General features: G+C 45.6%; 2 protein-coding genes and 1 pseudogene across 2 annotated transcripts; 2 read left to right on the top strand and 1 right to left on the bottom strand.

Moving 5' to 3' along the window:
* LOC112899651 (CLPTM1-like membrane protein cnrB) lies at positions 1-5,782 on the top strand. The gene is made up of 12 exons (XM_025968213.1): positions 1-276; positions 1,781-1,927; positions 2,016-2,130; positions 2,217-2,308; positions 2,387-2,484; positions 3,143-3,180; positions 3,431-3,666; positions 3,920-4,013; positions 4,116-4,306; positions 4,764-4,983; positions 5,078-5,245; positions 5,369-5,782. The coding sequence occupies exons 1-12, from the start codon at positions 58-60 to the stop codon at positions 5,554-5,556; spliced, it is 1,806 nt and encodes a 601-aa protein (XP_025823998.1). The 5' UTR covers positions 1-57; the 3' UTR covers positions 5,557-5,782.
* Positions 5,783-12,795: 7,013 nt separating this feature from the next.
* Positions 12,796-16,677, top strand: LOC112898903 (protein NRT1/ PTR FAMILY 4.3-like). The gene is made up of 5 exons (XM_025967213.1): positions 12,796-13,053; positions 13,140-13,357; positions 14,048-14,482; positions 15,369-15,490; positions 15,586-16,677. The coding sequence occupies exons 1-5, from the start codon at positions 12,942-12,944 to the stop codon at positions 16,463-16,465; spliced, it is 1,767 nt and encodes a 588-aa protein (XP_025822998.1). The 5' UTR covers positions 12,796-12,941; the 3' UTR covers positions 16,466-16,677.
* Positions 16,678-17,334: 657 nt separating this feature from the next.
* On the bottom strand, positions 17,335-21,668 carry LOC112900712 (annotated as a pseudogene).
* Between the last annotated feature and the right edge of the window lie 5,732 nt (positions 21,669-27,400).

Below are 27,400 nucleotides of genomic sequence, written 5' to 3'. Positions count from 1 at the left end.
GTCTACATTCGCATCTCGGCGCCCCCCTCCTCGCTCCGATCCAGCTCGCCGGCGGCGATGTCGCAGCCGGCGGCGGCGGCGGCGGTGGCCGCGGCGGCGCAGCCGCAGGGGCGCGGCCCCGCGGGGCGGCAGGGCGGCGGCCTGGGGCAGAGCATCGCCGGCATCGTGCGGATGGCGGTGTTCTGGTACTTCGCGGCCAAGTTCTTCGGCCCAAAGCGCCCTCCCGCGGAACCGGGGATGCTCATGTCCAACCTGTTCCAGAAGGGCGAGCCAATGGTGAGATCGCCCTCGACCCCTTGGTTGCTACGCGCACGAGATTTTGATTCGAAGATGCGTCGTAGGTCTCTACACTATCTCTGTTCGCTCATCAGTAAGTTTAGGTCGTGTTGTGTGGGTAATTATAAGTGCTTGTTCTGATGCCAAGTAATTTAGGGTTTTATTCCTAGTATTTTTTTAATGCTGTGATCCGGAAGCTGTATCGTTAATAGCTTGCGGGCGTTTTTTTGCAAGAGGGCGTGGTTTGGTTTAATAGCTACGATGCAGAAGCATAAGTTTTTGCAGTGCAAGTAGGATATTTTTGAACCAGATCCCGTGAGCAAATTCGTGCTCCTCGGCATTGTTGTATTGTGACAAGGAAGATGGCGGCTTGTGCTTTTAATTGGATATCAGGAGGCTTAGTTGAGGTCTGTTTACAGTTTTTCGGAAATAGTAATAGTATAGGGTTTTGTGAATTTTGGTCATGATGGGATGCCGCTGAGCTCCACAAGTTGTGTGAAGATGTATGTATGGTGTATGGTGACTTGGTGTTTGAATTGCTTCACTGTTTAAGTTAGGGTCTAGGATGGAGGAGGGGGTGATATGTTAGTTATACTTATGTTTATGTTGGAGTGAAAATGTCTCCTAGATTAGCTATACAGAATTAAGTTTGGTAATGTCAAGCCTGGTGATTGATTTTTTTGTTCTTGATAAAATTGACTGTGGGAAATATTGAAAACATGATATTAAACATACCTCTTGTTCTGGTGAGAAGTAATTTCTGGTATTCGTGCATCTACTATGAGTTGAAGACTTGATAGATCGTTTTAAATCTTCTATTGGGGATCAACATGTGCTGTTCATCATCAAGTTGAGAATTCTGTATGCTTGTTCCTTGTCTTATTGGCTTATGAGATCTAAAATAGAAGTGGGTTAAATGCTGACCGTGTTTCAAAGATCAATAAATCACTTACTTTTGATGTGCCTCACTGGCTTTCTTCCTTTTGTTAAATCTGTACACTGTGCATTTATACCTTCTTAGATGATATGTATTGAATGGTATAGCAAGAGTTGAAGTCTTGAAGAAGGCATTATGGATCTATATTTCTAATACAGAAATGGCACAAAGCTCTATCGACTTCAGTAACCGTACCATGCAAATTTTGTTCCTATACTCCTTTCAGTTCCATAATTCTTGTTGTTTTCGACAACGTCACAGTCTCCAAAACATAGCTTTGACTATGTCCTTTTTTAAATAAAAATTATTAAAGTACATTTTCAGCCTAATACATACATGTTGTCTTAGTGTCTTCAAACTACATATTCTAAAGGCTATTGATAGTCAAAATTATAAAAGATTGACCTTAGCCTTGTCCAAAATAACATTAATTATGGAGCCAGAGGGAGTAGATACAAAGACATAATAAACAAAATCGATATTGTAGTTTTCATGGTTTAGGCTTTGCCCTTGGTCAGTAGTCATTTCTGAATTGCTAAACAGTGCTTGGTGGCTTTGCTGCTGCAGGATATGTGGATGTATTTGTCGGAGAATGAGAAGTTCAATGATTTTGCTAATGAGGACGCACTTATTTGGCACGAAGCAAACATACCATATGCAATCTGGGGACCTACCAGTACCAGAACACGATCATTAACATACTATCCTTCAGAGGTAGGATACTGATTGCAGTAATGTTAAACATTGTTTCTGCAACAATGGTCTGTTTGTTTGAATTTTGTGTATGTATGTGGTGTTACAGGCTCTCAAGCATAATGGCTCTTTGTATGCTCATGTTTACTTTGCTCGCTCGGGTTACCCTGTGGACCCTACAGATCCTGAATATGAGCAAAAATCTGCATTTGGGAGGACACATCGTACGTGTTCTGTTTTCCATTGCATGTTCTTCCTCTATACGATCATATATGTATGGAATACTGATTGCACTGTACCTGTAATTTAGCTGTCGTGACATTCTTGCCAAAATCAAAAGCTGGTAAAAAGAAAAGCTTGCTTGGAGATTCAGAACAACCTGAAGTGCAAGCACCACCTAAGGTCATTATGTTCATTCTTTGTCGTTCAGTATATGATATTGCTTATATCTGGCGAGCTAATGAAAGCCTTGGTTTGCAGGGGAAGAAAGAACCTGAGGATAAAGATGAGGGTCCGGCCGAATATATATCTTATTGGAAACCAAATGTAACAATAAATCTTGTTGATGACTTCACACGGTATTCACAAAATCCTATCTGTTTGTCAGTTTTATTTGTACCACACATAGGATTTTACATGTTTAAGATTAATGCTCCTTTCAACTTCTCAGTCTTGCCCTTCTGATGGCATGAAAGTTATGAATCATTTACCTTGCCTTGTTAGGTGTCATGAAGTACTAGTTACAAATAGACCTATGCCACTCTAACCCTCCTATTTTTACAAATAGACCTATGTCACTCTGACCCTCCTATTCTATGGTTCACAAAGCACTTTATCAGTGTGCAATGTAACATTTACTTTCAGTGATTGTAATGAACCAGAAGCTGGATTTGGAGTTTAGATAATCTGTGAACAAATCTTGTCTAAAAATTGTTTCCATTGTATGGCAATAACAAACTAAATGCTGCTAAATAGCCTTAATGATACACTGATTAAATTTAAAATGTTCCTCTCAGGTAATTTTGACATGTGGATGAAACTCCACGATTCTTTTCTCGTAATAGCTTCAGGTTTCGCACCTTAGCCATTTTTAGTATATGTTTTTCTTGATCTATGTAACAGCAAGACTTTGTTGTTTCTTTTGTGTACAGCATCAGCTTTGCTGTTTATGTGTTGTCTTTGTTTCTGTGCGTCCTCTCTACGTATGATTAACATTTCCCCCTTCATTCTTTGCAGGTATCCCCACAATAATGTCCCTCCCATTGTTGCTCCATGTATCCTTCAACTGTAACAAATAATAACATATATCTTTTCTGTTTTGTGATAGTTCCACTTTTACTTAAAACATACATGTAATGCATGTTAAAAATTGTGGTCACTCCCCCGCTTTTACTTCAAAAATCACATTGCTTGAATCCAACTTCTGCTGGAAGCCTGGAATATAATCTGTTATTCAAACGCTGTCTTCAGAAAAATTTCATGCTTTCGATGATGGTTTGGTTTTCTTTTACGATAGAGATACAGATTTGAATGTGGATCCAGCTACAGGCGACTATTATCCTACAGTATTCTTCAATGAGTTTTGGCTACTGAGGGATAAATTAATAGCGCTCAACGAGACTGTGGAGGAACTGCCCTTAAACCTCGAAGTTGGTCCTATTAGCATGACCAAATGGCAATTGTTTTTACAGATTGAGCAGTCCTTCCAGGTTCATCGTAGTTATGGAAGTATGCTCGAAGGCGAGGCTGATGAACTTAAGGTACACAAGTGCCCATACTCTAAATTGCAGCTATTTAAATGCTGACATTTTTGGATATGTTGTCCTCTCTTTTTTTTGTTCCTTATTTTCTTTTCTTGGGACCAAATTCCTTTGCACCCTTTCATCTTGTTTAAGGTGCCATTAATATGTACAATTACTTGCAGTTTATGTCCTTGGGATGTGTGGTTCCTGTCCTTGTTGTTTTACCATCTCAGTCAGCAGCTGACTCTTGACATATATTTGTATGTTGCAGAGGGTTTTCCTTGAAGGAAATCCTTATCTTCTTGGATTGACCATGGTTGTTTCTCTGCTACACTCTCTGTTTGATTTCCTGGCCTTCAAAAACGGTATGTGCACATTTTTATTAGAATGTATAGTAAGAATTATTACACATCAATATTAAGTTATTAACAAACAATTATTTTATGATCTTTGGGTGCTATTTTCAGATATTCAGTTCTGGAACAAGAACAAATCCATGGAAGGTCTATCGGCAAAATCTGTGATTCTGAATTTTGTGTGTCAACTAATTGTTTTCCTGTATCTTCTTGACAATGACACCTCATGGATGATCCTTGCTAGCTCTGGCATTGGAGTGTGCATTGAATTTTGGAAGATTGGAAAGGCAATGCATATTGAGGTAAATGGCATCTATGGTTCTCTAAGCCCTTGAATTTGTAGTACAAAGTATGCCTTGTGATTTTTCACCAGAAAATTAAATATTTTTGGCAATAATAAAAGAAGTTCATGACTAAAGAATGGAGATACCAAACCAAAGATTATAAACATAAGAAAGATGTTTAGCGTTATTCATTGCCATCTCATTGTTCACTTACAGTACCAGTTGGCACTTCATGCATTTTCAGGTGCACAGTTTTACTTTATGCTGAACTGCTGTGACCACTGACCCTCGATGTGTTTTGATATATTAGATGACCTCAGAATGTTGAATTTTGCTACGTGTATACTTTGTGACAACTTGTTGTTTGTTGGTGTAGATATATGCATATTGCTTCTACATCATGACATTGCTTATATAGAGTAGATACGTGATGACCTTTCGTACTAAATGAAAGATTTTCATTTCTTTTCTCCAGATCGATAGAAGTGGAATGATTCCCATGTTGAGGTTTCGAGACCGAGATTCATATGCACAGAATAAGACCAAGGAGTACGATGCACTTGCAATGAAGTACCTTACCTATGTCCTTTTCCTCCTTGTGATTGGTTTCTCTATCTACTCGCTGAAGTATGAAAAACACAAGAGCTGGTACTCATGGATACTTTCTTCTATGACAAGTTGTGTATACATGTTTGGTAAGCAACTAATTCCAAATCTTCTCCTTTTATCTGATATATATGATAATGTGTGTTAGCAGTAGAGCTTATATGTGTAATTTGCATTCTTCAGGTTTCATTATGATGTGCCCCCAACTATTTATCAACTACAAGCTGAAGTCTGTCGCTCATATGCCATGGAGACAAATGACCTACAAGTTCCTCAACACCATAATAGACGATCTTTTCGCGTTTGTTATTAAAATGCCAATGCTTCACCGTCTCTCAGTTTTCAGAGATGGTAAGACAAAAACTATCACTGTTCTAGATGATAATTGCTGATAGTAGCAGGATACATCTATGTTCTTTTGATATGTCATTCATACGCCTTTGTGGACTGTTCCTGACTGCTCTTTATCGGCAGATGTTATCTTCTTGATATACCTCTACCAGAGGTGGAAATATCCGGTTGACAAGAAGCGTGTCAACGAGTTTGGTTTCGGAGGCGAGGATGAACCTGCAGCCCGGGAGACTTTGGAAGGAAGTGATTCAGCAGCTGCGGCCGAGCAAACGGAGGCGGAGACGAGCATGGAGGACAAGAAGACCAAGTGATCTCCACACGCGCCATCATCCAGAAGATAGCACACCTCTCAGCAACGCCGGCCTTGTTTCTCCCAGCGGGCGTGAAAATTTCTTTGGTTGAACTGGACGCTGGACCAGCCTTGCTGAGACGCTGACCATAAGATGTGTAACAGGGAAAACACACACAATAGTCCTGTCTAGGGCAGCGGGTGAACAGTCACACACTATCACCGTTACCGATTTCAGTTTGTTCTTAGCAACCGTTACTACTAGGCGATATGCTTGTTTGATTGGTTTTTGTATACGTTTTGCATTTGCTTGGAGTACATCCGTAGTTTTTGCCCTCGTAATGTTGCAACCGAGTGCGCAAGTGGCAGTAAGGCGACGAGAAGCGACTTGGCCTGGAAATGACTTCACCGGAGTGAATCCGTGCCGTTGATGTGGACCGATCTTGGGAGAGGCACCGTTGGCTGGGTGGAGGGGTTGGTAACGCGTTGAATCTGAGGTGAAGGGACAACGAATGACATTACGGGGAGAGGTGGCCGACCTCCCCGTTCCTCGGCGGATCTCCCACCCGCCGTGCCCGCAGTAACGAGTGCGAGATTCACTAGGCGATGCCAAGTCAAAACCGATCGAAACTGAATTAGATCTGTAGCTACTTCGGATACGGTAAAAATCTTTGGAAAAACCCCGTTGTACAGGCAGCTAACATCGCACGATGGTCTGCACTGGCAAAAACGAAAGGCAGGAAAGATTTGTGCAAGAGATTCGTGAGCGAGTGTGATGCCGCCCGTGACGGACGATCGACGCTGGCCCGCCGCCCATGCCGCGCTGCCGCTCCGTCCTCGGACACGCCGACGCGGGCGCCTCCGCGTCGCCACGCGCACGGTCTCGCGCCAACGGCACGGACACGAGCGCGGGCAGGAAGTGCCCGTCCCTGTTCGAGGCAAGGTGCAGTGCACGCGCGACGCCCCTCTGCACCGGGCGTGCGCGTGCAATGCCCGTCAGAGATTCAGAGCTGGTAGGGACGGAACAGAAAGAGAGGAAGCTGCTGCTGGCATGCGAGATCGATCGGGTCACACCGTGGTAACCTGTGATGTGTCCGAGGTAACGACAGATTATGGCGATCATGGGGGCATTAGCGAGATCTCTTATCGTGTCCCCGCGGGGGGCTAAATGGGGGACTGATTGCACGCGTAGCCGAGAATGCTGTCACCACGAAAGCAAAGCTGTGGGAGGCACCCCGTACGTTCCAGGATTCGGGCTCACCGCTCATGCGATTTGATGCTATCTCGACGGACACCGGCATTTTCTCTTTTTTTTTTCTTTTTTTTCTTTTAAAGAAACACAGGTATTTTCTCGTACTGAAAGGGCACCAAGCTTCTCACTTCAGCACAGCACTTCGTCGCCAAAAAGAAAATCCACAATTCCGCAGCACGCAAATAAAATCTGCATGACAGCAGGAGCCATCCATAAAAAGGCTGAAAATATTCGCCGTTGTGAATAAAAAAGGCCCAGAACTGTGTGACCCAAGATAGTTCCTTCCGGTTTTCATGAAAAAATTGCCAAAAAGAGAAATAACCAATACTCTCCCACTCCCATAATATAGCTACTTCTAAAATTTTTAAGATAAATTAAAGAAGAAGAGTAAAAATCTATATTACCTTTCTTTAATTACCATATACTAATTAAGAGAATAACTATAACTTTCCTATTTAGCTTGCATGTAGATTTGTATAGCATAGTTAATTTACATACAAAGAGGAAGGGGCATTTTAGACCTCGTATAAAAAAATTTATTGAAACTTAAAAGTAGCTATATTATAAAATAGAATTTAAATATCAGAAATAGCTATATTTTGGAACCGATCGAGTTCTATTACAAGACTTTGAGGCTTTGAGCCCCGATCAATCAATGCTTTTGTCGGCAACTTGAGACCAAATGTTCAGATTCCGGGCAGCTATCGATGGATTTGAGGTGCCAACCCACTGGGCACTGGGCAGGCGTCAAATCACCCCCCTGCCCTCACTGTTCGCTCGTCAAACGCCGGATTCCGTCGCCACCACCAACAATGTCACACACTTGTTTTTACTGGAGCCATGAGTGGGCTCTCGATTCTCAAAGCCCTCAACGACCTCAACCTTCCATGGCGGTCCACGAACCAGCCGGCTCGCCGAGTCCAAATTGCCATGCCGTGTTTGGAGAACCCTGTGCCGGGGCGGAAAGGTAGAGAGACTTTGCTCTCGAGCACTACCACTCTAACTGTAGCAGCGACCCTCACAGCCCTTTTCATTTCTTAATTTTGTTTCGTCGACGCAAGACAGTGCGTGTATGTGCGCGCGTGCGTCCGTGCGTGCGTGCATTTTGCGCGCTATTTTTCTTCTCTTCAGATTCGAGGCGACGAAAAGGAACTAAGGAAGTGATCCGAACCTGAGAGATCCTGCAAAATTTTCAGTAGTACTACGTTGCAGTGTCTGTGGATAAGGGGCGTGAACGTTGATCGTGCCCTGGCCACCGAGCATCAGGCAAATGGAATCTCCTTTTGCTCAAGATACTCTTGCACCTTTTGGTTTTGTTTTATGTGGACACGGAAGAACCACCGATGACTCCAAACCTTAACATCTCCAATAAAGTAATGGTTTCGGGCGTGCAAGGATCGTCCCTAATGATCTATCGCAACCGGTGGCAAACCAAGAGCACTTAGTTGCAGTGACCAAGAGGTCAAAAATGCTGCCCTCTTTTCGTGCATTCCTTTGTGTGACAGCTACAGAAAATGCCGCCTGCCTGTGCTAACCAGGGCGTATCGAGCGAGATCCCAGCAAGCAGCAGAAAATGCCGCTTTCAGCGTGGATTCTTCTTCCTTGGAGTGGCGTCCTGTACCTGTCGTCTGTCGAGGCATTCTATGGGTTCTCTGCGTGGCTGATTCTTCAGAGCTCTTCTTCTGTGAAGCACGCAGGTTTCCTTTGACAAATGGGCTGTCGGCAAGTGCAGAAATGACGGTGCACGGATGAAAAAGTTTTCAACTTCTTTTGCGAAAAAATTTGTGCCCGGCCGTTTCTTGAAGGAGTCACCCGCTTTGTCTCCCCCTGCAAACGTGGCTGTTTTTGTCACTGCTTTTGCTTGACGCCTGATCCGATTGGAGTGCTCGCGCGGTTCCCAAAAGCATGTACTAATCCCCTGCAAAAGCATGTGCTAATCCCGTGGTTTGTTGATGGCCACTTCTGTTAGCTCCTTTTGATTTGTTTTTTTAGAAAGAAGCGTATAGTGTTGGCTCCTTTTCACCGCCGTGCGAATTTCGTGACATGTGAATTGACTCCGGATCCCCGAGCAAACGAAGAAAAGCACGTAAATGCGTGACAGTAAAATAACCACTGGCGCACTACAAACTGCGCAAAGTAAACAAGGCCTTTTCAGGAATGCTACGTTAATCAAATTAAATGCCCATATGAAGTAGAGAAAGATAGGCGTATGTACCGTACAATCATTCCAAAATTTGAATAAAAGTTTTACTTTTATGCGTCAAGTTTGGATATTTGGAGACTCAAAGTACATTTGTCTTGGAATATAGTTTCATAAAAGTATACTTTTGCTGCATCTTATAAATATTTTGTACCAAAAGGTACTAGTCAAAGTTGTGTTTTGAAACCATGTTGATGTTCAAAATGCTAGTATATGTACTTATGTGTGACTAAAGCGAGTACTGCCTATATATTCTTCTTTACACTTGATGATTTGGATACCACACCACGGCCTCAACACACACATATTTGACCACTAGTGCAAATGCATGACAGTAACATAACCACAAGCGCACCATAAACCGCACAAAGTAAAATAACTTTTTGTATGAATGCTACGTTAATCAAGTTAAATTCCCGTGCCAATTATTGAGAATAGGATATTTCAATGATCTTAAATACATTTTTACCATTACTTTTTTCTCTAAGCAATATTGTTGAAGTTTGCTCAAAATGTAGCCTTTTCAAGGTATTCTTAGTCATGAAAAAATTTAGTAGTATTGTTTCTACCTTACAAATCTTAAAAAACTATTTACCCGTTGGGAGCCAAAGTTTATAAATTCTGATGGCATGCATGCATTACAAGGTGTCATGTGCTTGAAAACATAGAGTCCGTTTATGCATCCCCAGTGTCCCTGGTGCATAGTCCACATCTCACGAAGGCGAACCCTATGCAGCCCACCTCTTCCTTGCCATCCCCTCAAGTAGGCTCTCCAGAAAGGAAGGAGCGCACAGCTAGCAAGAGCAGTGTGTATGCCTTGGCAGCGTTGTGTCGTCGTCTCTGCCGCTCGTCGCAGTACTCTTTGCAACGTACATCCGTCCTGGGCGCTAATCTTGATCGAAGCGAGATTTCGAAGTTGAGAGATTCGGGTGATGAATGATGAACGAATAGCAAGACCGTTAAAGAAAAAAAAAGTGGTTCGAGGCTTCAAAAGCTAAAAGAAGGAGAGAATGTTCCCCGTTATTTGTGCCGTAACCATCTCTCTTCAGTGCCTGATGGTGGTGTTTAGTGTGTGCGTCCTGATCGATCCCTCGTTCCTGGCTAGCTTGGGTGCGCCCCAGTGTTGGCGTCGTCACGGCTAGCAGCAGCTAGCCGGGCGGCTACGCACCTCTCGCCCAGTCGCCCCGGCCCCCATTGATCGTCCGGTCCCCGTGGCCCCGTGGCCGTAGAAGGCCACCGTGTTTTGACCTCGCACGACACGGCCACCACGCGCAACAGCAATACGAACGAAATTGGTTGCGGTGTGGTGGCGAAATCAAACCCCGCGCGCGGTGCCTTCGTGGCCGGGGCCCGGTCGCACCCCGTCGCGCGCGCCTTTTCGCCGACGCGACGTCGCGGCGCATCGTGCGGGAAGAAGCAGCCTGGCTGGTGGCCGGGGTGCGGGGAAAGTGGAGGCCAGCCCCGGCCCGCCCGCCAGCCCGCCCGCGCGCGGCCGGCCTCCACTTGTCGACCGGGCGCCGGCGCCATGTTGTCAACGTGTTGCAACTGGCAATTGGATGAAAGAAGAAGCAAAATCGAGGGCATATCATCTCATCTCAATGGTCAAGTGAAGCCTCCAGGTCCAAGAGCTGCTCCTGATCCTTGGAGTGCTTGGCCGGGGCAGGAACTGTAGCCCAGACCAATGGCCAGTCAACAGCTCAACCCACACACACAGTGCCGCCCTGCACTGCACGCCACGCACTGACACGTACGCGCACGTCACTCCCCCTGCTCTGCCCTGAGGTCGGGTCGTCCAGAGACCCTGAACCAAAAGCCATGGCCCCGCCCAGCGCCCAACCCAACTCCGGAGGCCGAGACCCGAAGAGACACGACAACGAGCAGTGGCTGTTCCTTCCGGCCCCGTCCCACAAGGCCGCAGAGGCGCCAGGCTTTTCCGGCGGGGGCATTATGCCGCCACGACCATGATTGCAGGGAAAATTCCGCTCTTTTTTCGTCACCGAATCCGGCCATGATGCGCCCATGATCGCCGCCGATCACCGACGGGGAGGAGGAGGAGGAGCCCACGGCCGTCGACGCCATTCATTCGTTCACCGGACCGGAGGATCAGGCCGCGGCGGCGCCGCTCGCTTTTTCAAGATTTGGTCCTAGTTTTCTGGTCAGAAGGGTACAAGCCCGGGGGTCGCCGCGGGAAGCTGTTTTGGCCTGTTCGCCGGCCGCTTCTCGCCTTGCTTGAGACCCTGCCTGCCTGTCGTCCGTCATGCGGAGTAGTAATCGTGCACCAAGAAGCGCGTGGCTGAGTCTGACCACGGGAATCTTTCCGGCAGCGCACACATTTTGTTGGACGGAGCAGTCCTAATGCATTGCACCACGAGGGCGTATTCTCCCTACGATTCAAACTACTTGTTTTGGATTCTTATAACCTTTTAAAGTATTTGGATTTTTACCCATCAACCTCCTCAGTACATATGCAACTTATTAGTGCAACATGGGCTAGACTACACATTTTGTCATCGGAATTGTTACCACCAAACCGTCTGCATTTTGTACTCTTAACCGTGTACTTTTCGGTACAGCCGTCCACGTAGCGTGCACGTGATCTCGGAATCTATGCCTTCCGATAGTTGCCAGGGGAAGACCAAAGATCAGAGGGGGGGCTTTTCAGCAGCTGGGGTGTCAGGGTCGGTCTGAAGCTCAGATTTCGTATGGCTCACTCACCTCCCTGACTCCCTCCGCTCCTGCAGCTGCAAAAATCTCTCATCTCTGCACACCGGCGCCGCGAAAAGGCTGCCGCCACCGCCGTCTTTCGGCGGAGCACGCAACGAATCCGGGGCCATCCTGGTCCGATCCCCGCCGCATAGGGAAGCTCCTAGGCTCTGCACCGTCTGTGGCCAGGCACGCGCCGGCAAAGCCGCCGCCAAATCTGGCGAGGATACAAGCAGTATAGTTCCTGCCGAATCGAGCATACGGTCCGCGGGAACCCAGCATGCGGTTGGTTGGTTCGTGTCCTCAAACTCCTATGCGGTGGATTGACATTCGCCGGGCAGAGAAAGGAAAGGTGGCCGAACGCTGCAGGTCAATCACCCAAGAACAAAACGTCTCGATCTCCTTCATTCATTTCAGCTGGAATTCTCGGCTGGTGTCACCGTCTGGTTCTGCCCACTGGAAACGAGAGAAGTAAACGCGTCCCACCGGGTCGCGCGCGCGACGACTCTTGAATTAGAGGTGGCACGTAGGTGACTTGTCGTGCGCGGATGGATCAGCTGCTAAACACAACTAGGAGTGATAGTCTAAGCAGCGCCATCCACACCTCCTTTTGGGTGTCCAAATTCTAGTCAAATAACACTTGTTTTTCAGTTACCACTGAGCCGAGCCTCTGTGGTTCAGGTTCAGTTACCTGCAAAACTGGAACAGGCAGGTCACCAGCAAAGCAATCTGACCAGTGAACACCAGCAGCAGTCCACGGCGCCCACTGACGATTAAACAATGGCGGATCTCATCCACCAAACATCTCTACGAGCACGCAATGCAATTGTCCGAGTCCGATGTATGCGAGCGTATCTTTCTACGCAGGCAGCACTGCAGCAGAGCGGGGCACACAGTGACGCAGCACTAGGCGTCGGTGTGGACCTCCAAATTTTTCCGGCGATGTGAAAGGGATGGAGGAGGGGGTAGGCCCGGCCGCACTTGGAGGCGAGCCACCTGCCGCGCCGGCTCCCCTTTCGGCGTTCAGAAGTGGTACGTGCGTGTAGTGTGGAGGGGGTCGCCGGGCAGCAGCCCAATCACATGCGTGCTTCCTTCTCCTCCTCGGCTCCGTTGTCTTCCTCCTCCCTCTTATAAATAACGCGCCCCGGCTGACCAACCTTGCCAGTGTCTGCACAGCGGATCGGAGCTCGCCACCGCTACCGTACCTACCACACGGATTTGACTTGCGTCGGGCGGAGAGGGAGGAAACGAGATGGATGTGGAGAGCCGCGCGGCGGAGGCGGCGGTCGTCGCCGTCGACTGGCGCGGCCGCCCGTGCCGGCCGCACCGCCACGGCGGCATGCGCGCTGCCGTCTTCGTCCTAGGTACGCGCCCGCGCCCGTGCATTGCCAGGCGAACGAAGCAGCTAGCGAGCGAGAGGCTGACCGAGCTACTGTGATGCTGCTTGCAGGGATCCAGGCGTTCGAGATCATGGCGATCGCGGCGGTGGGGAACAACCTCATCACGTACGTGTTCGGGGAGATGCACTTTCCGCTGCCGCAGGCGGCCAACGTGGTCACCAACTTCGTAGGCACCATCTTCCTGCTCGCCCTCCTCGGCGGCTTCCTCTCCGACTCCTACCTCGGCTGCTTCTGGACCATCCTCACCTTCGGCTTCGTCGAGCTCTCGGTACGTTCAAGTCGTCCTGCTGCTGCTAATAGCAAATTAGCAATAGCCCTTCTAGAGTTCTACTAGTTGGTTTCACCCAACAAGCTAGTAGTTTAAGCTGACGAGGAAAGGTAGACAATCTACTCTTAAAAAGTCAACGCGGTCATGTTACTCAAGCCGTAGTGGTTGTTTTGCAAGAACAGAATGGAATGTACCAGGCCAATCCAAATGTTGCCCCCCCCCCTGTTGTTGACCGTTGTTTTCACAAAAAAAAAGGCGAGGTTAGATCGATAAGCATGGATGAGTGCATGGGTGGAGCTGAAAAAGGCGCCAATCGCCATTCATGGACCAGCAGAGATTTGGTTCCCGGTTTCCAAAAAAGCTCCCGGGACCGGGTTGAATTCAACGCAGAAACGGCATGGCCGCCGGGCTCGTTCGTACACGCGCGGCCGGCCACCATCAACACCAAGCAAAGCGAGTCGGGATAGGGGTAGTAGTACACGTGCAAACGGGAAGTTGTTGGCGGTGACTCGAAAGCAACATCGCCAAATGAAGGTGGCAAACTGCTTTTGCAAGTAAAAGAAAAGATTTTTTTTATCACCTAGCAATGTTTAGCAGTCTATAAAACGAAGATTTTTTTTCTTTCTTTTTTCTTTGAATGTGTGATGGACTGATGGTCTGACGGACGACGATTTGCTATGTTTCCACCAGGGCTTCATCCTGCTGTCGCTGCAAGCGCACCTGCCGCAGCTGAAGCCGCCGCCGTGCAGCATGACGGGCGGCGGCTGCGAGAAGGCCCGGGGCTTCAAGTCCACCGTCTTCTTCCTCGCGCTCTACCTGGTGGCGCTCGGCAGCGGCTGCCTCAAGCCCAACATGATCGCGCACGGCGCCGACCAGTTTGACGCCGCCGCGCCGGGCGGCGCCGGGAGGCTCTCCACCTACTTCAATTCCGCCTACTTCAGCTTCTGCGCGGGCGAGCTCGTCGCCCTCACGGCGCTGGTCTGGGTGCAGACGCACTCCGGGATGGACGTCGGCTTCGGCATCTCCGCGGCCGCCATGGCCGCCGGGCTCGTCAGCCTCGTCTCCGGCGCCGCACGGTACCGGAACAAGCCCCCGCAGGGTAGCATCTTCACTCCCGTTGCAAGAGTAAGCTGCTCTGAACGTCGACTCCATTTATTTTTTTTCAGTACGGCAACCTGTCTCTCTCATTGAGGATTAAACTGCTAGGAAACTCTACACGAATCCCGACAAGTTTGACTGTTTTCAGTCCATGCAACCAGTCTGTTTTGCTTCTGTCGCGCAGCATGGACTGTTGTGCTAGTGGCTAGTTCATGTATCTTAAACATGTCATTTGTGCCAATAATCAAGATGTGCATTTAAGAAAGTTCCAAGATACTGCAGCTCGCAAGACTTTTTGTCATGATCATTGCTGCGATCACATTTTGCAATGATCAGATCAGATAGTAGGTTGATGCTTCTTTGTCGTCAGAACTTTTGTCACCATTCAGTCAGAACGGTCCCCTGCAAGTGATATTCTGCAGCTCGGCGTTTGGCCGTTTGGGATCCTTTGATAGGTGGAAGGAACCTGCATAGTTTTGGGTCGATGGATCAGATCCAGTAAGATATATCAACTGACAGGCCATCGGCAAGAGGTGTCTACAAAGTAGTCTAAACGGCTCTAATGATTTGTATGCTGTTAAGATGTCAGTTGTGTCCAGCTGTGGTTTTGACGACAACGATAACGTCAGAACTGACTGCATGTTGTTTAAGCTGTCACATGATGAATATCTGCACTTCAATATTCGGTGACGCGTTCAGGGTGACGAGCGTTGTTTATGCAAGAAACAGAAACAAATTAAACATGTTGCTGTATTTTTCCCTGTTGATGTTAGTTAAGTTAAAATCTTTTAAGTTCATATATGCTGTTTGTTTGAACAAAAATCATATCACGAAAAGTTATTGTAAGATTTACCTTAGCGTTTTCAGTTTCGGAGTTCCTGAAATAGCTGCTTAACCGTGCAAAATTCTTCAGGTTTTCGTTGCCGCCTACAGCAAGAGGAAGCAAGTGTGCCCATCCAGCCCCAATTCTGTCAACGCCGGAGCTTGCGAGCCGGTACGCCTCGCCGGGAACTTCCGCCACAGCACCAAGTTCAGGTCAGCATCTAGTACTAGTTCACTTTTCATGCAGAAAGCACGCATACTGCTCCGAGTTGTGATCTCTGACGGGAAAAATGTCAATTTTTTTGCAGGTTCCTGGACAAGGCATGCATCCGGGTAGCGCAGCAGGGGCCGAACATGAAGCCGGAGAGCCCGTGGCGGCTGTGCACGGTGGCGGAGGTGCAGCAGGCCAAGACGCTCCTCGCCGTGACGCCCATCTTCGCGTGCACCATCGTCTTCAACACCGTGCTCGCGCAGCTGCAGACCTTCTCGGTGCAGCAGGGGAGCGCCATGGACACCGCGCTCCCGCCGGGCTCCTCCTTCCGCATCCCGCCGGCGTCGCTGCAGGCCATCCCCTACGCCATGCTACTGGCGCTCGTCCCGGCCTACGAGCTCCTCCTCGTGCCGCTCATGAAGCGCGCCACGGGCACGCGGTCCGGGATCACCCCGCTCCAGCGCATCGGCGTCGGCCTCGGCACCGTCGCGTTCTCCATGGTCGCCGCGGCGGACGTCGAGCGCAGGCGCCGCGACGCCGCCGCGGGGGGCCACCGGATGTCCGTCCTGTGGATCGTGCCGCAGTTCCTCGTCTTCGGCGTGTCGGAGATGTTCACCGCCGTGGGGCTCATCGAGTTCTTCTACAAGCAGGCGTGCGCCGGCATGCAGGCCTTCCTCACGGCGCTCACCTACTGCTCCTACGCGTTCGGGTTCTACCTCAGCTCCGTGCTCGTTTCGCTGGTGAACAGGGTCACGGCTAGGCACGGCGGCGGCGGCGGCTGCTGGCTCGGCGACAACGACCTGAACAAGGACCGGCTGGACCTGTTCTACTGGATGCTCGCCGCGCTCAGCGTGCTCAACTTCTTCTGCTTCCTGCTGTGCGCGAGGTGGTACAATGCCGGCGTGGATGGCTCGGATGCGGCAGCTGCCTCCGGTCAGGTGGCAGCAGAGGGTGTTGATGGCAAGGAGATCATCTGAACAGCTCTCAGGAGCACTGAAACTGTATATCCGTATAGATGTATGTATAGAACTATAGAAGCCTAAGAAATAGTCACCAGAAAATGAGCACTAGGTTAAGATCAAGGCTCTTATTAAAGTACAATGCGTTAGTTCTGCAGTGAATCATATAGCTTCAGGCAACTTTACCTGGACACTTCATTATATATATATATGTACTAGTAAAAAGGAAATTCAGGCCGGACAACATGGTTAGAAATGATGAACTGAGCCAGACTTACAACGAATACTAGATATATCATTGCTGCCAAGTGAAAAAGGCAGCATGTTTGCAAGCCTTTTGCGGAGAACGGAGGAGCAAGGACCAACTCAAAGATTTCAGATTAAAGATAGGCAGACCATACCCACTACTGGGCCGGAAATGGGCCATCATTGGAATGTGCACGACCCAGGCCGAGGAGCAAGATACACACCGTTGCATGCACGGCCCACGGGATGAGAGGAAAGTCACAGATAGGAAAGAAATCTAATGGCGTACAAGAACATTGCTGCCAAGTGCATGGCATCAAATTTGCAACATTTTACTCAAACAGGAACTCAACTAGGTTTTGCTTGATAGATGAATTCATAACTAGATGACCACTAATACCACAAAAGGTACAGTGGCGTAGAGAGAACATCTCAATCTGAAGAAGATAAGGTCAAGTCTTCAACTACTACAGAGTACTAAGGTTAAGACTTCAGAGCACATAAATAGCACGAGGCACAAGTTCATCTAGTATGTTTCGAAAACCAAGTTCATCTAGTAATGACTGGCACTGAGTCTCCAGTCAAGAAAGCAGATAAAAATCCTACATGAACCATGCTAAACAATTTCAATTTGAAGACGATCACATAATGGTGCACTCCATCCATCTGAATTTCTCACAAAACTTACACTCTCTGTCTTGCCGGCTCTTCTCTAGGTCTTCCCTTAGTCTTTGGGTCTCCTCCTCTGATCTCAGCATTGCTTCTCTCACCTTTTTCTCGGCTTCCTGTCTTGCTTTTTGCTCCTCCCTTAGTTGTTCTTGCAGACTCTCTATTGTAGTGTTAAGCTTTTCCTCCACCTATGATGAATTGTGTAAGCAACATATATAAACTAGGAACTGACGAGATTAAGACAAGAAATAAAGGGAAGAAATAATTTTCATCTATGAAGAGCGAGAAGAGAAATATATGCTAATAACAGAGATCAGCTGTATAGGATCAAATAGACATCTATACATTTTTTTTCATACAACAAAATTTGCAAGGCCATTTAACCTTGATTCCACAATTTAACCAATAATATATGTATTTATGTGTTTAAAGTTGAAATTAATATTACCATCTTTGTAATCAGCATAATATGCCCATCATATATCTCTTTCTGAGATTTCAACATTTGTTCAGCCTCGAGACGAATGTCTTCTTTTGTGGCATACACTTCCTGAAATAAGAAAGAGAAATATAAAATTAATGAGTTGGTTGAAAGACACAAAAACAGATGAGAACAGGGGCAAAAACTAAAACAAAAATACACTAAACTTAACCACCTGAATCTGAGCGAACATCTGGTTTGTGAAGGGTTTTCCTCTATTATGTGCTATTACAGAGTCCACTGCGTTAAACAGTTCCACTAGTTGTCTGTGTAGTTTCAGCTCATCATAGGACTTGTTGTCAAACAGAAGGAATTGTCGAGAGGTTCTAGAAATTCCCACGTTAATCGAAAAAAGAGAAGAATTTGTACCGTCGGATTTTATGAAGATCTAACGGTCTAAACAAACCCAAAGAGTCCATACCACATACGACTAATAAGTATATATAAATTTGAAACTTTAAAAATAAGAAAATTAGTATGGGATTTCTATATAAAGTATGAAGCAAATTAGTTAAATATATAAAGAGTCCGTATAAAGTGCAATTAATAAATGAATACAACTGATAAATATATAAGCTATACACATTTGATTAGGATAGATACGGACAAGAGCCCACTCTTTTCTAGCAGCCTCTTTCTTTATGTACATACAAGAATCAAAAGTAATCGTTCATAGTCAGAACTTCTAAAAGCAATAGATAGAAATAAAAATATCACCAGCTATTCCGATACAACTACTAATTAAATGCATGTAATCTACTGCCTTATTTAGTATCCAAATGATCTTCCCTTAAATCCAATAACAGACCGGATAGCTAAATTCAGCCTTCCTCCTACATGCACATGAGAAGAAAAATATAATCTATTAAGTTAGCATCTATTTAGTTGACATAAAAAATATAATCTATTGAGTTAGCATCTATTTAGTTGACATCTAGGAATTAGTAGGGGAAGCCTAGAGACTATCAACACCATGGAGCCATGGTAATTCTAGACGGTTCTTCTGACATCGTCGGAGCCAAGAAAAATATTATGCAGAGACTAGCAATGGAAGTAACTCCCAGCCTCCGTGCGCACGCAGACATCAAGGAGATTGTATAGTCACCGGTGGCGACACAGTTGGAGTATTTATGCATACAGCAGACGGAGAGATGAGTGTATAGAAACCATATGTGTAGTAGAGATACGAGGTAGCAATACCGATGTACGCTAGAGATATCTGAGCAGCTCTAAGAAGAATCCCTATTTATAAACAATAAAGAGACCATTGGCAAAAAATAAAAAATCAAACAAGTGCTACGTTTTCTAAAAAAAATAGAAACATAAAGATCTGATCAATGCATCACTATTGTGTTTTTTCATTTGCAATATGATGACTAGGAGATTTTTAATGAAAAAAATAAAAATATGAGCTAGATTAATCTAAAAAATTAAGGTCAAATATGAGTAATAAATATAGCTATATTCGGAATTTCAAAATAGAAAATGCTACTTTAATTTCTATAGATTTAAGCAAAATCTAAATAAAGAGCCCATGTTAAATGAAATTAATAACAACTAAACTTGGAATGAAAAATGGTTTTGTGCCAAATGCAATTAGTAAATTATCAGATATAATATTAAAAATTATAATAGTTAGTTGGGTCATAAGCTTGAAGCAATCTATAAAAATAATAATAGATTCAAAAGGGCTATGTTGCTGGAAACATTGATACTGCAACATCCAATTGGAAGTTGCATACCTTATGGATGAAGCATTATGATAGCTCTTTTTTTCCGTCTTAACATCGCTAGGAGAATAGGGTTGTGACCCTACGTCTGATGCGTTAGAGTCTGAATGGGCACCTAGGGTCGCGGGGCCCAAGGTCCACCTCTACCAATTAGGAGACACGAAGTTACCTGTAAAACTCTCAATACCTTAATCAAAAAACACTCACCCATCCCATTTGAGAGGGTTTTTGCACAACTATTCACAGCACTAGCTTCTCCACTTACTATAGCAAAATAGCTCCTCGAAGGCAAGAGCCATTTCCAAAATGAACGAGAAGCGGTCGCTCAATTTGGAAAGCACAACAATAACCAGCATATGAAGATTAGGGGCATACCCAACGTAATCTAATGCCCTTGCCATTAAGGCATGACCATCACCACAAGCGACTACAAGAAGCAGTGAAATGGCGATGTCTTGCTATGTAGCACTATGTTGAATGGATGATCGGGAGCTGCAAATTAGGAGAGAAGAACCATGGTGTTACCACACTAGAGTGGTGATGTGATATAAAATAAAGCAACTCAGGCATTATAGTTTGTCATGCACGCCACCTATGCAAGTTGCAGGATAGTGTTTGATGAGACTCACAAAATAATCATGGGTGTATCATTGATGAGTGCAAGGTAGCAGGCAAAGATCCTTGAGAGAGTGAGAGGGAGGGAGGGAGGGAGAGAGAGGAGTGCAAAGGATAAGGCTACACTTTGCCAGCCACAACAACGAATTTGTTGACTTGGGCACACGATTCACTCTGAGAAAAAGGTGCAACATAAGATAACACATGAACATGCATGCATGGGGCTGTAGTAAGCAGAGATCCGAGAACAAAGGAAAGGAAAGATATTTTATTAGATAAGGATGCCTCCATTGCTCATTAAGGTTTCAATGTGAATTCATATTTAATTCTATTTATTAGTTCTTGTGTACACATCGAAGAATCACTCACGTAGATATTTCTAAAAAATCAAATGATAATTTATCATCATAACTAAAATCTCTCAAATAAAATTGTACATTACTGGTCCGAAAATAAAAAATATATATTCCTAATAAAAATGTATAAACCTTTAATTATATTTTTGAAGGTATTTTTTCTCCTAAATTCATGTTCTAGAGAGATACACTATAGCGATGGGAAAAATTATAAATGATAGCTCTTGATCAACGGCATGCTATTAGGGTAACAAAATAACAATAGGATGATGAAATTAAAATTTATGCATCCATTTATTTTGAAGTAAAAAGTCACAAATACCGGCATAAAAAACTAGACACCCGCGCTATTTGTGCGGGCCACCTTGCTAGTTTAAACTACAACAAACGCAGAAAAAAAGCTTGATCTGAACTTATGAAATACATTTGAGAGAACATTTGTAGGTAACAGCAAGACAGAGAATAGACCTGCAGATATCTTGCGTTCTTATCAGTTAGCATCTTCCTCCAGGTCATCTCACCTACTTGATCCCCATATGTGAAACTAGTATCATATGGTCAACAATCTTATCCCCGAAAAACATTTTGATGGACTTGATTGTATCCGCATCTTCAGGCGTAAACCTAGTAGCAGCTGAGAAAACCATGAGCATGGCATGTATGCCATCCCTGGACATATCCAGGCACTTGGCAATCTCCTTATGGGTCTCTTTGGTTTTGACATTTATGTCATACAGCCCTAACAAAGAAAAGAGTACACAGTTGTGAGGTGTCTTCAGCCAGCAATTTTTTGGGTACAGATGTAGTCATGTAAGACTTGTAGGAGGACCGGAACTGTCTGTAAGGCTACCGAGCTGAGAGATGTTACTAGGCGTGTCGATGACATGGACGGTGCGTGGCGCCGCCGCCTCGCCAAGGCTAAGCGTCGTGCTCCTCACCTGGCACGTCTCGGTGACGCTGGTGCAGGAGTACTCCGACGCGAACGCGTTAAAACCCAGGGTGCTATTGGCGGTGGCGCTCTTGCCGGAGCCAACCTTTCCGACGAGAACGAGAGTGACATCGTCAGCGGCGGCGGGGCAAGGGCGGCGCAGCTCACAGTCGACGTCGCCGCCGCCGCCACCCATCGTCAGGCTGAACTGCAGTATGCAGGGTCAACTTGATCTGGCACTATAGACAATTTCATCTTGGCAATTTGGGGTGGGGAAAATATTTGCTAGTTTAATTGTTTGAATCCAAAAAATGCTGCTCGTAACTTTCGGGGGACGACTTCTCCATTACTACTAGTTCTGGCCTTGGCGTTTCCAATTTTTGGTAGCTGAAGATCCTTGGGGGGCGAAATCCAAGCAGCCCCTAATCCGGCATCCCGGTGTGCTTAGGTTGTAGTACCATCGTCTGATGTGCGATTACCTGTTCTTTTCCCCAAACCAAGTGGTGCATCTTCTGCAGAGGCGATGGCCCAAACAACGGCGGCGGCGGCGGCGCGTGGCAGCAGGCGTCCTGCCGGGATGGAAGACCGGCTGAGCTCGCTGCCAGACGACCTCCTCCACAACATCATGTCGTTCCTCACATCCCGGCGGGCCGTGCAGACGTGCGTGCTGTCGCGGAGGTGGGCGCGCCTCTGGTGCTCCGCGCCGTGCCTCAACGTCGATCAGCGGGAGTTCAACCCCACAGCTGCACCAGAGGACTGGACTGCTGGCAAAACGCCCAATACTGTTAGATTCTTGAATTTCGTGGACAACCTGTTGAGTTTGCACAGGGCCGAATCACTGGATACATTCAGGTTCCATGTTAGCAACTGGCACGGGCCTGGAGTCGCCCACCAATGTCTCCGCCGCGGCATCGAGTGCTGCCCCGAGGTGCTGGAGTTCTGTTACTCTTACTACGACGACTATGAGCTACCTCCATTGGGTTCCAGTTCATGTCGCCTGAGGTTGCATCTTGCTGGGATTTATCTGGACAAGGATTTCACGCTGCACCTCCGTTCTGGCTGCCCTACCTTGTAGGATTTGGAGCTCGAGGGATGCCTAATTGCTTACCCGAAAATCACGTCTCGCACTCTGAAGAACTTGGCAATCATCGATTGTACGACTCACTGGGGCCATGTGCTGACTGTCACAACTCCAGCTCTCGTTTCGTTTCATCTTGCCATTATCCGTTTTGTTTCATCCTGCCATTATCCCCACTGGATCGTGCTGGAATGGTTTCCTAGCGGATGAGATGCCATCCCTTATCAAAGCATCAATTTCTTTGAAGTACCACATGTGAACTGGAAGGATCCCGCACAGAGGTCCATTCAAGCTTCTTCGCAGCCTAGTTAACGTGAGAAATTTGGAGCTATCTGGTTTAGAGACGCTGGTATGTCTCAATCTGTTTTATAGCACCATCTGACTTTGTTTTTAGGAGTTACTATTGATCAACATATATTCCTAAACTGTACAGTGTGGTTCATTGATGTGGTACAGGCAAAAGAAAAGTAAATTTATATATTTCTATGCACTAAGAAGATAAACTCAATGCTATTTATTCATTTTCTTCAGTGGAATCTTCATGAGGGATTGGATACCTTTCCAGCATTTCCTAACGTCAGAACCTTGGTGTTCAACGGATGTGATACGAGTGATAACTTGATACTGGAATGCTTTCTGAAAAGCGCCGCCAGTTTGCAGAAGCTCACTCTGCAAGACTGCAAGGTACTTTCCATTCCTTGACCTACCATGTTTTCTACTCTTGATTTCATACACAGTATTCTGGACCTTTCAAAAACTATATATAGTACAATATTCTGACATGCATGGATCCTGTTCACTTCCCAAAGCTTGCAGAACTTACTGGGAAACGGAAAAGAATTGCAAATCCGAAGGTGATGTCTCCAAAATTACGCGAGGACGCACCAGCATTCGAGTGCCCAAACTTGATGTCTACGGAATTCAGGTACAGGGAAGACGAGTTTGACGAACTGATTGGCCATTTGTCTGGCGTACGGAGGAACCTACAGAAGAGTACCTCACGCTTACCAAAGCCTGAAGAACTATTTGCATGGCATGAGTGTGTGTGTTTCTACTTTTTTTTTTGACGGCAGTGTGTTTCTACTTTTAGATGTCAAGTGTTACCTGGCCCATATTATTATTACTCTATCTCGTGGAATATTTATCTGATGTGAAGCATAGCTATCAGGCAATCTTAACTGGGCATAGTATTTCAACAAAAGAAATTCAGGGCAGACTGGGCAAAGACATGATGGACTGAGCCGCATAGAGGAAACCGAGACACCAAGTTTACACCGGTTTAATGCAAAAGGAATTCAAAAAGGTTTTTTTTGACCTTCACAGTAGGCCCCGTTCGGTTACCTCCATTCCGGGTTCCTGGCTCGGAACTAATCCAGCTGATCATTGCTACTATAAATAAACCTGCCATTCCAGCTGGAACAGTTCCAGGCACCTGTTCCCATGTAAACGAACGGGCCCTAAATCGGATGGTCTCCCAAAGTACAATAATGTAGCAAAAGCAGCTTAATCAAATGGATATACGAACGGGCCCTGAATAAGAAGCAAAAACATCAAGCTAAGAAATCCTTAAAAACGACAACTGAATTTTGATCTCATCACAAAGATTCAGAAACCATTGCTCTGTAATTCTAGACACAGGTGAAAAGCATCTGCAGGTATTTGCAGGCCTTGTACGTTAGCAATTTTCTCCAGGAGATCAAACTAGTATCATGCGGTCGACTATCTTTTCGCCGAAAAACATTTTGATGGATTCCATTCCGTCGTGTCCACATCATCACGTGCAAGGTTGCAAGATACATTCGGCCGCACCAAGTTTTGTGCACCTCATTCTTTTGCCTCGGGTATCTGCTCTACACTGGTTGTTGCCCCTTGACATCGAGCATTTCTTCTTCCTGAAATTCAATAGTCATGGACAAGAAATACTACTAGAAGTATACAAATGAAAGAACTCAATGAACGGATGTGTTAGTGGGCCTTCTCTCACTGGAGGCCCTTGCAGCAGGTTCCCTGTGGCCGCAGGAGACCGGCTAAGCTCGTTGCCGGACGACCTCCTTCACGCCATCATGTCGTTCATCCCGGTGCGGCAGGCTGTGCAGACATGTGTGCTGTCACGGAGGTGGGAGCACCTCTGGTGCTTCATGCCATGTCTCAACATCGATCAAAGGGAGTTCGACTCAACAGCCTCAGGGGCCAGTGAAGGTAGTCGGTTTGAGGAATTTGTCAACAGTCTGTTGATGTTTCACAAAGCCCGATCATTGGATGTGTTCCGGTTTCATGTCACTCAAAATTATGGGTTTAAAGTCGTCAATCGATGGTTCCGCCGAGGCATAAAGTACTTCCCTGCAGTGGTGGAGATCTCTAGATCAGCCAATGCTCGCTTTCATGGATTACCTCATTTGGGTTCCAGTTCTTATCGCCTCAGAAGGTTGCATCTTGTTAAGATTGCTTTGGACAAGAGTTTCCCGCGGCAGCTTTCTTCTGGCTGCCCTGTCCTGGAAGATTTGAAGCTTGACGAATGTCTTCTTGATCCTCCAGAAATCACATCTTGCACTCTGAGGAACTTGATAGTCGCGGACTGTATGACTTACGGTGGTAATGTGCTGACCATCACAGCTCCAACACTTGTTTCTTTTTACCTGGTAATTACTGTTGTTGGATGGAGCTGGGACGGTGTTTTGGTGAATGAGATGCCAGCCCTTGTAAAAGCAACAGTTTGTTTGAAACAAGACAGGCCATCTACCAGCAGCTCACCAAAAAGGCCATGCAAGCTTCTTTGCAATCTGATTGATGTGAAAAATTTAGAGCTATCTGGTTTACAAACATTGGTATGTTTCTTCTGTTACTCCTATGGTGTCATTTTAAATATTGATCATTCTCTTGTATAACTCATTCATGAAGGGAACGAATTATGTGCCAAAAAATCATCATGTACATATGGTACAAATGGACCAAATTAAATTGATACACTGCTATGCATCAAGAAGATAAACTCATCCCCTAAAACGAGAGGATACCGTATTGCAGTTGATACTTCATGGGGAATCAGGTGCTTTCCCAACATTTTCTAATCTCAGAACCTTGTTGTTCGATGGATGCGATCTGATGATGACTTCCAGATGCTGGGATGCTTTCTGAATAACACCCCGTGTTTAGAGAAGCTTACAATACTGCAAGGTACTTTCATTTATCTTGATCTACTATGTTTGATATCCTTGCTTTACTATCTTTCTGACAACTTGCACAAACACTTCCTGTACTACGATAGTTAAGCTCAACATGACTTCTGTCTGTCTATTTCAGGCAATGCTATATAAGGAACTATCCTTTGACAACTTGACAACCTTGTCTCTGAACTGTTGTCTACTTGGGAATTGTGATGTGCACAAATTTAATGCTCTTGGGAGATTTCTGCAGAAGTCTCCTAATCTGAGGAAGCTTACTTTGATCAAGTTCCAGGTAGGAGTACTGAATTTATCTTCTTCTAGGCTGTATTAAAACTGGTCGCTAGTATGATGCTTGGTTGCATTGGTTTCACCCATATATTGCTTCCGTTCTTCATTTATCACCGTTAGGCCAGTCTGCAATATAAACTGTCTCACTGGGGACTGTTATGGATATCTTTTTCTGCTATATAACCTTGAACTTGGATATAACTTTCCTCCTTTCTTTGATGATCAACATTATTATTCATTATTCTTTTTTTATGAAATATCTGCATCTCAGTTAGAGCACTCCTGATGCTAGTGATGACCTTTTGTCAGGAATGTTATGATGTTTATATACTCGTTTGTTTATTTTTTGTGCCGTCATGTAACACCTGTGATCCAGTGTTAGAAAAATTGGAGGGATCCGGTTCCTGCAATTATCATTACTGTAGAAATACAAAGTTGTTGCAGTGGATGTTGAGCAATGTGTATATGTTTTCTTTTTTGGCATTACTTGAGAAGTACTTGCAGAGATATGTTTTCCTTGGATTAAAAATTGTAAAAAAAGTCATCCTTAGGAATCCTTAAATTGGGAAATTTTGGCCGTTTATCGACTGTGGGAAAAATGGTAATTTGTAGCATGGCCCTGCATTGATCAATGGAGGTAGCAGTGATTATGTTCAGTTTACTTGTCACCTGGTCTGTAGCTGGGGGTTTCCCTGATGTCTTGTGGAAGGGCAACAATAATGGCCTAATCACAAAATTACTTCCACATTCTTCATCTGTGCCAACTGCTTGGAAATTAGGCCATCCTGTTAAATTTAGTATTCCTTTTGTTTCCGGACAAATATTGAATTTTATGGCAGGATTAGAAAAATTCCATCAGCAGGCCTTATTTGTCTCCTTGGCTTGAGTTGTTTAGTTTAATGAAGAGAGTTTCACTAGCAAACTTTAGTTTCGTTTGTTCGCTTTTGTATTGAACTTCTATAATGTTAACCTTGATAATTTTTGCTTTCAACATAGAAAGGCCAAACTTTGATCTTAAAAAGTTAAAATACACCTTGCCCCAGCTGTAACTACTGTCTGAATGTTTTACATGTGCTATTTATTTATTTGCCAGCAATTCAAGACGCAATTCAACTTACATTAATATAGGATGCTGACATGATCTTGCTGTCATCGTGTGTCTTTTTGAACCCTACTCACCCCATTCTTACAAAAAGAGGCAGTGCACCTACCACTCACTTCTTTCTTGAGATTGTGTGAGTATAAAAGTGATCCAAACATGAAAAGTAAAGTGCTCTCTTGAGCTATGATAGCTGTTTGGTTCTGTAGGAAGGATAGATTGCGGATGACTTGTGGGTTATATTGCATTGAGCGTCGAGAGCGAATATATAGAGGTACAAGACTTGGAGGGCAAGAAGC

Source organism: Panicum hallii, chromosome 7 (genome assembly GCF_002211085.1).
Source record: "Panicum hallii strain FIL2 chromosome 7, PHallii_v3.1, whole genome shotgun sequence".
Classification (NCBI taxonomy): domain Eukaryota; kingdom Viridiplantae; phylum Streptophyta; class Magnoliopsida; order Poales; family Poaceae; genus Panicum; species Panicum hallii.
Note: the sequence above shows the minus strand (reverse complement) of the source record. Positions and strands in the feature narration are given on the sequence as shown.